This window comes from Pteropus vampyrus, unplaced genomic scaffold (assembly GCF_000151845.1).
Source record: "Pteropus vampyrus isolate Shadow unplaced genomic scaffold, Pvam_2.0 Scaffold49, whole genome shotgun sequence".
Taxonomy (NCBI): Eukaryota; Metazoa; Chordata; class Mammalia; order Chiroptera; family Pteropodidae; genus Pteropus; species Pteropus vampyrus.
This window is the reverse complement of record NW_011888830.1, coordinates 2400421-2412729: the sequence shown is the minus strand read 5'-3', so window position 1 is coordinate 2412729 and position 12309 is coordinate 2400421. Positions and strand designations below refer to the sequence as shown.

General features: G+C 39.8%; 1 protein-coding gene and 1 pseudogene across 10 annotated transcripts in view; both read left to right on the top strand.

The window, feature by feature from the left end:
- Positions 1 to 11777, top strand: part of DHTKD1 (dehydrogenase E1 and transketolase domain containing 1) — a 51620-nt gene extending 39843 nt beyond the window's left edge. For 9 of the 10 annotated variants that reach the window (XM_023530346.1, XM_023530345.1, XM_023530340.1 and 6 more), the window contains 7 exons: positions 2626 to 2776; positions 3839 to 3945; positions 4749 to 4913; positions 7201 to 7283; positions 7619 to 7788; positions 9496 to 9581; positions 10369 to 11777. In XM_023530346.1, coding sequence (XP_023386114.1) covers positions 2626 to 2776; positions 3839 to 3945; positions 4749 to 4913; positions 7201 to 7283; positions 7619 to 7788; positions 9496 to 9581; positions 10369 to 10470 — 864 coding nt within the window. In that variant the 3' untranslated portion in view covers positions 10471 to 11777. Of the gene's footprint in view, positions 1 to 2625; positions 2777 to 3838; positions 3946 to 4748; positions 4914 to 7200; positions 7335 to 7618; positions 7789 to 9495; positions 9582 to 10368 lie in introns of those variants that run through there. The other variant, XM_023530347.1, reaches the window with a different exon arrangement.
- Positions 8577 to 8695, top strand: LOC111739318 (annotated as a pseudogene).
- Positions 11778 to 12309: the final 532 nt, after the last annotated feature.

The following is a 12309-nucleotide window of genomic DNA, read 5'->3' as shown; positions in this document are numbered from 1 at the left end:
TATATATCATGTAAACTTACAAGCCATCTTAAATACTTTTTGGAGTAAATAAAAACATTAATAGAGTCAAAAAAATAAAATATACAAGTCTATAAGGTACAATAGATGCATAGGAAAAGGAGCAACTCATCTACCTGGGAAAGTCAGGAAAAGCTTGAGGGAAGCCCAGATTTCAGCAGATATTTGAAAGACGGTAGGAGTTGCCTATTCTAATACAAATAGGGAGATTATTCACGGTAGACACAATAGCACATAAAAAACAGCTGTGACGTTAAGAGGACCTGATATGCCTAGGGAACTACAAATACTTTCATATGACTTGAGATTAAACTGCAAAGTGGATACAGGAGTGAAAAAGAGGAGACAGGCCAGATAGGATTCCCCACGTTGTGAACCCGTGGTGGAACTTTGAAACAAGCGATCCGATTTTATATTAGTAAGATCACTCCTGACAATACTTTGGAAGCCTACGTTGAAAAAGGATGAGAACTTAGGACAATTGCTAAGGTGGTTTCTCAGTCATCTAGGTAGAAAATCGTGGGGCCCTAAATTAGGGCAGTAGCAGTGCACATGGAAGATGGGCCAGATTCAAGAACTATTCAGAAAAACCACAGCTACAATACTTAGTGGTAGATATATGAAGTGAAGAATAGAGACCTGTCTGACTGTCTTCTAGCTTCCTGATGCAGACAACTGGTATATGAAGACAGCATTCACCTGAACAGAGAGTAAAGGAGAGGAAACAAGTTTGGTAAGGAAGGATGATGGATTTAGTTTTGGACATCTGACTTAGAGACAGCCGAATGACACACAAGTTCCTATCAGGCAATTAGTTGTGTATATCTGGAGTTAAGGAAGGAATCTGGTCTTGAGACACAGATCTGGAAGTAACCAGAGTGTAGGAGTATGTGAAACCGCTGAGGTGGGAGAATCTCCCAGAGAGAGAGCAGTATGAGAAGAGGGCCAAGGGCTGGGGTCCTGGGAAAAACATGTAAGATGCTGGCAGACGAAAAACGTTTCCCAAAAGTGCATCCAGGAAGGGAGGAGGAGAAGTGGAGTCACTATATGGTTGAACTCAAGGAAGGGCAGAGTCAGATAAGAACAAGAATCACGTGGTGTTCATTAGGTTGGGCAACTAGAAGGCCAAGGTTGACTGCATATAGAGCTTTTTTTTTCTGTGTCAGATTGGCTATCCCTTTATTTTTATATAGAGCTATTTTATTGGAGTCGTGAAAGCAGAAGCTAGATTATACTAGTTTAAGGATAAACAAGAGTTAAGGAGATGGAGAGAAATGAATTAGATAATTCTTTCTAGAAGCTCAACCGTGAAAGGAAGCAATAGAGAACATTGGTCAGGGGAATATTTCTTGTTTAGGTTTTAAGCTTTTGATTGTCTGTCTGCTGGGAGGAGAAAGCCAGTGAGAGGAGGTTCAGAAAAGAGGAGGTGGGTGATGAAGCCAGGAGAAGAAGCTAGAAGAGGGATGGATTTAGAATGTGAGTGGGTATGTCAGCCTTGGGTAGGAAAAGAGAGGAGGAAGGAGATGAGGACAGGTAGAGGTGCAAGGAAAGTGGCCAGTCCAGACCCCATTTACAACACACTCATGAGTCTGAGAAACATAGCGGCTCTTTTTAAAATTAATGTTATATAGAGTATAACTGAAATCAAAATAGTAACCGGAAGAGACAAATTATACATAATCCCACCATGCTAATAGATCATCTATTTTCATTTTTCTATTGTCATTGAGTGCTTATCTATGTGAATCACAATTTTTGTAGTTGTAATTATCATAGAGATGTAATTTTTCTACAGTTTCTTTTACAAATACAAGATTTATTAAGATATAGAATTCAGCCTTTCAGTGTGTACAATTAAGTGGTATTTGGTGTAGTCACAGAATTGTGTAACCATTACCACTATTTAATTTCAGAACATTTTTATCGCCCCCAAAAGAAACCCCATACTCATTAGCAGCCACTCCCTATTCTTTCCTCCCCGCTCAGCCTCTAGCAACCACTACTTTATTTTCTGTTTCTATTGATTTGCCCATTTTGGACCATTTATAAAAATAAAGTCATGTAACACATACCCTTTTGTGACTGGTTTCTCTCACTTAGTATCATGTTTTTAAGGTCCATCCATGTCGTAGCATACCTCTGTATTTCATTCCTTTTTATTGCCAAATAAAATTATATAGATACGTAACTTTTAAAAAACATTTTTTTAGAAAATTTTTGAAACAAGCACAAAATTACAAAAAAGTTGGACATATAATATAAAAGGAACCTTTTCTCATTCTGAAACACTCGAAACCGAAACATCGGGTTGGAAACGTCGGGTTGCCAACCTGAGGCCCTAGACGTGTGTTTCCCATAAACAAGGACATTCTCCTTCGTCTCCACAGCACCACCATCCGAGTCAGGAAAGTAACACTGCGACACGGCTGCCCCGTGGTCCTCAAACCTAGTTAAGATTCATGTTGCATTCGATTACCATGTCTCTTTAGCCTCCTCAGAGATGTAATTTTACATTCTGCCTTTTGTACATTAATGAATCATGATGGTTCTTTTGATCGACATGGCTCCCCTCACTTGACAGTGTCTCTGCTCTCTTCCTGGCTCTAGGTCAGCAACAGCCCGCTGTCAGAAGAGGCCGTCCTGGGATTTGAGTATGGGATGAGCATTGAGAGCCCCAAGTTACTTCCCCTCTGGGAGGCTCAGTTTGGTGATTTCTTCAATGGCGCCCAGATCATCTTCGACACCTTCATCTCTGGAGGTTGGTGTTGGCATTTGGGTGTGCAGTGGGTGCATGGCACCAGCCTGATGGGGACAATTGAACGAAAAGGAACCATAGCTACTTACGAGACTCCTTGTACCACAGACCTGCAGAAGACTTGGGGGTTGCCATGTTACCCGCTGGGACATGGCAGCTGTTAGATAGTTAAATAAGCTGCCGGAGGCCCGGGCGCCACTCAGTGAAAGCAGGGATCACCTTCCCATTTGCGGGGGAATGTGCTGGGTCATGGGGAGCAGGGTATGTATCTGCCAGCTCCTAGGTGGTTTGACTTTCAGGTCTGCTCTTGGGGTTTGCTGAGTAGCTATGGCATGAGTCACAAGTAGGCATTGGTGACATAGTGAGGATGTGTGATCGGAGTGAACAGCAGGCTTGAAAATCTGTTTCCCTCAATCCAAGGACACTCAAGTATCTGAACATTAGAACTTGTGCATCTTTATTACTCTTAATCATCATTTATAAGGTAGTCCCTGCTTACTGTAAAAATTCAAAGTATATAAAGTACAAGTCTGAGTGTCCCCCAGGCTCTCACCCCATTTTGGGGGTAACCACTCTTGGATTTTGAGTGTGCACTGCAGATCCTCCTCAGGGTTGTGTTTCTCTGTTAACTTCATGAGAAAGAAAAGTGCCTTGAGGAGATTGGACTTGGACGTGTCCAGAGACTGTTCCAAAGTGCCTGCGTCCTCAGCTTAAGGACAGTGGCCTGCGTCGTCAGCAGTGCTATGAGGAAAGGTAGGAGCTGCCCAGCCTTAGTAAGAGCTGTGCCTGAGGTGGAGTCAGAGTGGCCACGCTGTCCTGGAAGCCAGATGTTCACCATCCAGTTTGTCTCACTTGCTAAAGCCCAGGGCATGTGTCATTCTAGGGTCTGCTGGTATAATGGATAGTTTTCTCCCAAGTATGGTGTCACAATGCTTGAGAGTACATGTGATGAAAACTGTTTTAGGGAGTCAGGCAGCAAACTAACATTTGTTCCGCTCCCCAAGTCACGTCAGACCGTTTTGTTCCTGCTTCATAGAGATCTCACCCCTCCCCCTGCTTTTCCAGGAGAGGCCAAGTGGCTCCTCCAGAGCGGCATTGTCATTCTCCTCCCCCACGGCTATGACGGGGCTGGACCCGACCACTCATCTTGTCGCATAGAGCGTTTCTTACAGGTATGTCCAATGCCTCCTGGACTTGCAGAAATGTTTTCCGAGGCACTTTGAACTAGAACTGCCTCCTGCGGATCCTTGACGTGCACCTTAAACCGTCAGACGTTGCCGTCTTTGAGTGAAACTGAGTTGATGCCCTGGAAATGGCGAGCCTGGCAGCCCAGCCATGTCCACTGAGCTCTGCTCTGAAGTTTTCTTTTTCCCCCGGGGTTACGTACTCACTCACTCTCTCCAAATTGGAGGGGCCTAGTAGGAATTGTCAGCACTTTGTCAGCTCACTCTTTTCTCTCCACTGCTTCTGGAGTGGGGTTAGGAGCCATGCTTTGGCTTCCTGTCCCACCAGGATCTTCTGAGACTTAATTCTTTGCCTTTAACTTTTCAACCTTGTTAGCTGCTTTCGTTTTTGTTTTTGCCTTTTAAACAAGCAGACGAACGAACCAAACTCTAATTGTGTTTATTGCATTAGTAGAATGAAATTCTGACAGTACTTCCTTCCACCACCTTAACCCCACAGTAATCAGAATCTGTATTTTTTTAAAAAGGTCCCCTCCAGATGCTTCTTGGAATCAGCTGTGTTTGAGAACAACCGTGTTAAAATGCACAGACTCAGGCAGATGTGGGGGCCATCAGGCCTCTCCTCTGGCTAATTCTTCATAGGCCGTAAATTTACCTTCTGGCATTTTCTGTAATGGAGGGAAATCTCTTTCTCCTTCTCACTGAGAGCCCTGTTTTCCCTTTGGAGAGCCTTTGTCGTTACAATCGAATGAGATGATCCAAATGTCTCCTTTCTTTCACTTCTCTCCCAGATGTGTGACAGCGCAGAGGAGGGAGTGGATGGGGACACAGTGAACATGGTCGTGGTACACCCCACGACTCCTGCACAGTATTTCCACCTGCTCAGGAGGCAGATGGTCCGGAACTTCAGAAAACCCCTCATCGTTGCTTCTCCGAAGATGTTGCTCAGGTTCCCTGTAAGTGAGAGGAGCTGGTCGGAAGCCTTTCGCCTCTTCTTTTTTTTTCTGCATTTTCCTCTGTTTTCTGTATCTAATTATAGTTCTAAATTTTAATTGGCTTTGCTTCTTTCCTCCCACTGCCCCTGTCTCTGCTCTCTCTCCCTCCCTCCTTCTCACCTTTCAAGAGTAACTATAAAGACAGATAGCGCTCGGTTTCATTGTAATGAGAACATGATAGATATTATCACACTGGTATCCTGGTCTGAGCAGAAATAATTTTTTAGAAGAAATTTAAATGTTCAATGGTATAAGCACTCTATGTGGATGTTAGCAAGTTGAGAATTTAGAATATTTTGATGAAAATGAGTGATGTTATTCATTGACTTTTATTTAGACTTTTTCCATCGAATGATTTATCATAGGTAGATTCCTGTTTCAGTATGCACATTCTAACAATATGGCTTATTGCAACACTTTTAAAAGTACACATTTTTAAAAAGTGTACATTTTCTCTTGGTTTACCTGAACTAAGTATTAAGTACACAACATATTTTTAAATCACACAAATATGCTAGTTTTCAAATGGCAAAGTTCAAGGTAATAAATACTAGTATAAGCATGTATTTATCCCATCTGCTATAATTTTTTTTTTTCAGTTTTATATGAGAGTCTTAAATAGGATTAACATTCAAAAAAGCTTTTGCATTTATTTGAATGCTACTACTGAGGTGAAATGTCATTTAGGATTTGGCTGTTCAAGACCATCTCGTTCTCACAGAGGTTCGAGAGTGTGGATTTGGAATGGAGGGGAGTTGAGGAAAGTTGCGAGTGATGTGCTTTCACTGGTTGTATCTTCATGCAGTTTGGACGGGAGTTAGGAGACACTCTCATGGTCGGCTCCTTAAATTTTGCACTGCAGGCACCTCACCTGCCTCACCCTAGTGCTGACTCTGGGAGTCAATATCAAACAATGATATTAGACATAGTGTATGTATATTAAGTATTAAGCGAACTCTTAGAAAATTTTACTGAGAATCTCTTGCTGTTTGAAATAGAATACGAGTTTATATTATGGACCTACTATTCCACCCCTTGTCCCAAGTCTAATATATACCTTATCAAATAAAAGAGGCTTTATTTGGGAGCCTTGAAAAATATCAACAGCCATCTTACAGATTTTCAAGTAAAAAACTACTCTTATTAAGTAGTCAGATATTTTCACTAAACATTTAAGTCTTTTTATTAATTGAAAATGAGTATAACCATTATTGAATTCTGGTCTCTTCCTAAAAATTCGATTATTGGTACATGTGATCTATCAGAATATAAGTCAACTCTTTCTTTCTTTTCTTCCTTTCCTCTCCCCTCTCCCCTCCCTCCCCTCCCCTTCCCTCCCCTCCCCTCTCCTTTCCTTTCCTTATCTTTCCTTTCTTTCAGTGGCCTTCTCCAAGATGACTTGCCAAGTGGCAAACATGACTCGGAGCTCTAGGCAGTTTGTCGAGTGGTATCTAAATCCCACCCCAATTTCTCACCCAACTCTGAACTTCCCTAGGAAGTGGGAGCTCACAAAGGCAAAGGAGTCTAGTTCAGAATGGAGAAAGATCACACGTTATTTAATAATAAGCATCACAGAATAGTTAATTAATTAGGCCATATTGTAATATACCCATAATGGCCTACTCAAAATGCCATATACCCATTTGGGACTAGACTGTAGGGAAACTAACTAGATGGCAGCAAAAGGGATCAAATCCCCCAGCTTAGCTTTATCAGTTTTGGACTCTGAGTTCTTGGCAACAAGTACTTATTTGAATTGAGCTTATTAATAAATTTCCTTCTTTTTTTTTTTTTTATAGAAAGTCACGTATTGTTCCTGCTTGTTCTGACTGAATAGGTTTCACTTGTAAATTATAATCAAAAACTTAAAGACAGAAGTAATTGCCCTAGCTTAGCTTTTTTGGTTCATGGTATGAATTCTATAAAATGTTATTTTTAATTCCAAAAAAATAAAGCATGCTTTTTATTAATAATAAAGGTATATAATCAGACTGAAATTTTGATTCTTAAGATTTTTATTGTGGCACCAGACAAAAGGCAATCTATGTAACTTCAGGAAAATAATTTTATTCTGAAGTATTCAGAACTATTTTTTTGGAAAGCTATTATATTTATTCATATATATGTTTACTTATAGTCCTAGGTGAGAATTTAATAATATTTCTTGGTAAAGATCCCTTATAAGTAAAAACATCTTCAGCTCCTTTCTGCAGGGTGATAGATTTGTGGCTTTTTCCTCGCTCCTTAGGCAGCTGTGTCAAGTCTTCAGGAAATGGCACCAGGAACAACATTCAAACCCGTCATCGGTGATTCATCTGTGGATCCAAAAAAGTAATTTGATGTGTATCTCTGTTTTAACACTCAGCAGCAGAATTTTAATTGGTGGGTAAACAAGCTCATCTTAAGGAATGCAAAGTGACCCATGTCTCCTCTGCCCTAAGTCCATTAAGTCAGTGGGGTAGGAGTTAGAGGATGCATGGGAGAGTGAATTTTAGAGACGTGTTGCTGAAGAAGGCTTGCCAGGGCATCGCATGTGACCAAACCCAATGACAGAGCCTCACTTCATTAGTGCAGCACTTAGATCTGTGTGGTCTTCCCTTTCATCTCACACAGTCCTCACTATAAGGTGTTTCTCCCCCACCCACTGTCCCTTTTCTACCCAACAGCGTTAAGAGCCTCGTGTTCTGCTGTGGCAAACACTTCTACGCCCTGCTGAAGCAGAGAGAATCTTTGGAAGCTAGGAAGTATGAGTTTGCCATCATCCGCATAGAGGAGCTCTGCCCTTTCCCGCTGGACTCATTACAACAGGAGATGAGCAAGTACCAGCACGTTAAAGGTGAAGGGTTGTTAGGGTTCTTCGCTTTCCAGGTATCTGAAACCTATTTGAACTCTCTCAAAGGAAAAGAGGTTACAGGGGCAGTGAGAGTTATTAGGGAATTGGATCTCATAGAATCTGGAGATATGAAAATAACACTGCTAGGGCCAGTGTCTCTCTTTTTTGGTGTTTCCATCAGTCTCCCCTCCTGTCATCTAAGACGTCTAATTTCTTGAGAGTTTGGAGGGAATCAATGCTATACTGTCATTTAAGATAAATCAACTATAACTGTAAAAGACAAGCCTTTTCAGCAAATGGGGCTAGAATAATTGGATGTCTTTATTTCTTTATTTACCTTGTATAGAAATTAACTCAAAATTGATCATAGACCTAAATGTAAAATGTAAAACTATAAAACTTCTAGAAGAAAATGGAATTGTGACCTTGGATTAGGCAAAAAGCTCTTAGATATAATACTAAAAGCACTTTCCATAAAAGAAAAATTAGACTTTACCAAAAAGGAAAACTTTGCACTGCAAAGAAAATAAAAAGATAAGCCAAATAGGGAGAAAATATTTGCAAATAGACATATGACAAAGGAGTATCCAGAATATTTAAAGAGCTTTTAAAATTCAACAGTAGGAAAACATATAATCTAATTTTTTAAAGAACTGAACAGGCACTTTACCCAAGAACCAGGTGGCAAATAACCATATGAAAAGATCAGCAACATAATTAGTGATAAGAGAAATACAAATGAAGCCAAATTGAGATACGGCTACCTAGCTGAGTGGCTAAAATGAAAATGAGTCTGTGGCCATGCCACTCTGAACAAGCCCGATCCTGTCTGATCTTGGAAGCTAAGTAGGGTCGGGCCTGGTTAGTACTTGGATGGAAGACCACCTAGGAAGACCAGGTGCTGTAGGCATAAAAAATAAGGGATTGTAAACTGACAAGGTCCTTGCAATCTGTGAGGTCAACCAAGGGTTGCCTTGCTTAAAATAAACAAACAAATAAAATGAAAACGAAACAACAAATTGACAATATCAAATGCTGGTGAGGATGTGGAGCAGCTGTAACCCTCATTCACTGCTGGTGGGAACGCAAGCTGGCACCGCCACGCTGGAACACAGTTTGTCAGCGCCTTTCCCAGTTACACGTAGTTACCACACCACCCAACAGTCCCACTCCTAGGTGTTTGCCCACAAGAATGGAAAACATGTTCACAGGAAAATCTGCATGTGAAGTTTATAGAAGCCTTATTTATAATTGCCCCAAGCTGGAAACAACCAAAATGTCCTTCCACTGGTGGGGGAATAAACAACCTGTGGTCCACCCACACAGTATCATACCGCTCAGCCGTAAAAGACAGTGAACTATTGCTACAGGCAAAATCACAAATGGATTTTGCTAATTCGAGGAAGACAGACCCAAAAGGCTACATGCTGTATGCTTCCATTTAACTGACATTCTGAAAAAGGCAAAGCCATAGGGGTAGAGAAAATGTCAGTGGTAGCCAGAGGTTGGGATGGGAGCAGGAGCTGAGTGCAAAGGGAAAAGATGAGGGAAATTTTTGTGTGGATAGAATGGTTCTGTATCGTGATTGTGGAGGTAGATACATGACTGCATTTGTTAAATAAATAAGACAACACTGTGCCATCTTGGAAAGGGGTGTGTGTGTGTGTGTGTGTGTTTATTTGCAGTACTGACATAAACTTTCTTTTGTAGATTTTATTTGGAGTCAGGAAGAACCTCAGAACATGGGTCCATGGTGTTTTGTTTCTCCAAGGTTTGAAAAGCAACTGGCCTGCAAGGTAATAGCTCTGTCTCTCATTTAGTGTTTTGTGTGTGTGTGTGCCTTGTTTCTCCTGGGGTGCCAACAAATGGGGTGATCTCCTATTATCAGTCCAGTTCTTTTAAGGATAAGCTAAAATATAAAATCTAGTTTGAAGCTATTCTTTCAGAATAAAATGCTGAGTGTTTATCGAACTATCTATGTGTTTGTACTAGTGTCATGTAAAAAAAAAAAAAAAAGTGATTATACTTTCCTAAAGGTCAACATCCAAGCTATGGGGGAACAGGGTGCTGAGCAGGCTCATTTTACAATGTGGGAGTAGAGACACCCAGTGATACTTGTTCCAGGCCCATCCACACAGCTGGTATCATCAAAGGCCAAATTCTTCTTGATCGTGCTGTAGGAAGTAAAAAACAACGAGAAGAGTAGTTGTGCTTCTGTTTTATCTTTCTGTTCTGCTTTGATTAGAACTAGTTCCCTCATTCGATACTAGTTTGCTGGGCCCAATCATTTCCATATGGTAAATAGTTCTAATTTAGAGAACTCTACAGCTAAAACCAACTAATAGTTACTAAAGATGAAGACAAATTCAAGAATTTATCTTACCTTATTATGACTGGAATTTAGCTAGTTTTTAGTTGTGACATATATTTCCCTCCAATCTATTCTATGGAATTCATTATTTTGGCAAAAAGGTGACTTATGATAATCAAGCTGAGAGAAATACATGTACCTCCTCTGGTGAACTAAGCAGAGCTTCGATTGGGTGACAACGTCATTTCATTTCTTCATTGCTCCAATGACAGCTCCGCCTTGTGAGCCGACCCCCTTTGCCAGCACCCGCTGTAGGAATTGGCACCATTCACCAGCAGCAGCATGAAGATGTCCTCACCAAGACCTTTGCTTGATGATGTTTTTTGAAGACATACAACTTCTTATTAAGAAAACTGCCGTAAAAAATAAAAGGCCTCTACTCTCTTCTTCCATTAAGTAACATGGGAAGCTAAGATGTTGGGACCGTTGAGGTCAGTTTAATCTGGAATGCGTGGAATAGCCTTGGGAATCAATACATGAATCCAACAATTAATTTTTATCCTTAGAAGTACAGTTGTGTTATATTTTGGTTAGAGCTGAGTGAGTTATAGAGCTAGGTTGTTATCCAAATTTTTTCAGACTCCACTCTCATCAATTGTACATGCACAGGAAAGTTCTTTAGGCTGACTTCATAGCTACATGTAGATTACATCATCATTACCTCTCCATTTGTTTGATGGATGTTACTTTCATTAATTTCCTCTTCATTATTCAAAGTCCAGTATTTTAATTTACATCATCTTTGGTGCTGTATTCCTGCTGCAGTGAAAAATATTTCCCCAAACTATATTATTGGCGAAACTATATTATTTTTGATTTGTTTTAAGATTGTTTTACCCATTACCCTTAAATATGTTAAATAAAAATCTCTAGGTGTGATCTTTTAGCATAGTATTAAGGAGTTTAAGCTATAATGAAATTGGTTTGTAGTCTGTTTCACCATAGTATCTTTCTTTCCTAAACTGTTCTTGCAGTGATATCTTTATATTTTGACTTTGGGTGTCTGATATGTGGATTTCAGCCCCGGAAATCAGTTAATCAGTCTTGCCTCTTCCCCGCTGCAGTATCATGTTTATTTGTGGCGTTTAAGGAGCACTTTAACTCTGACAGTGGGAACCTCCCAATGCCAGGTTCTTGGGGATTCACCAACCCACTCTCTTATTCTGAAATTAAACTTAGTGCTGGAAGCATAACTGAACAGCAGCAAACTGTACAGTTTTATGTGGCTTTGTGCTGCAGAAGCTCTACTGTTGACCATTCTTGTGCCATGATGCTGTTTTTCTCAGAAATGATAGGAGAAGTACTGGGACACTGTACACTTTTACTGGCAACTGGTAGTGTCTGTCAGAATCAATGTATAAGTTGTTCTGGTCACAGCAATAGACTCATGATTCACATCTTAAAGGCATGCATTAGTGTATTGATTTAACATTTCTGTGATATTCACATCCCTTTTATTCCTATAACCATAATGCTTCCTTTCTGCGTCATGCCTTAGAAATCATGTGACTTGGTGCCACTCATGTAAATCAGTAAAATTACAAATGTCTATTTAATGAGAATGGTTATCAACGTATACTGAACTAGAAAAAAAATAAAAGCACAGTATCATTTTTTTTTAGACCTCTTGGTTTCTTGAGTTAAAAAATTTCAAAAGTCTAAGCTCAAAATAAGAGATGGAAAACTAGATTTTTAAAAAGATTTAATTTAGAGCTCTTCAAATTTGTAACTTTACACCTCACAAGTCTGTTTATGCTTTCTTATTACATCTTCTCCAACTCAAGGCATGAAATGTGTCCCCTGTTACTTAACCTTCTTACTTTCAATCACTACAGCAACAAGGGTCAGCATTTTGAATTCCTTCACAGGAAGAGACATTTGAAGAATTCCAAATCAAATATCCCCATGGTAAAATATGGGATAAAAATATGATAAGGTAAAATAAAAATATTTTACCTTATTCCTCTTAAAAATTGGATAACATGTCCCATTTATATCTGTTAAATTTCATCATCAATGAAATATAGAGCTCGAATTATGTTTTCAGTGAATAGAAATATTAACAACGAAGAAGAAATTTTAATTTTATTTAAATGACATATTATTCTTAGTAAAATAAAATATTCTTATAAGAACCATTTGGTTCAGTTTTG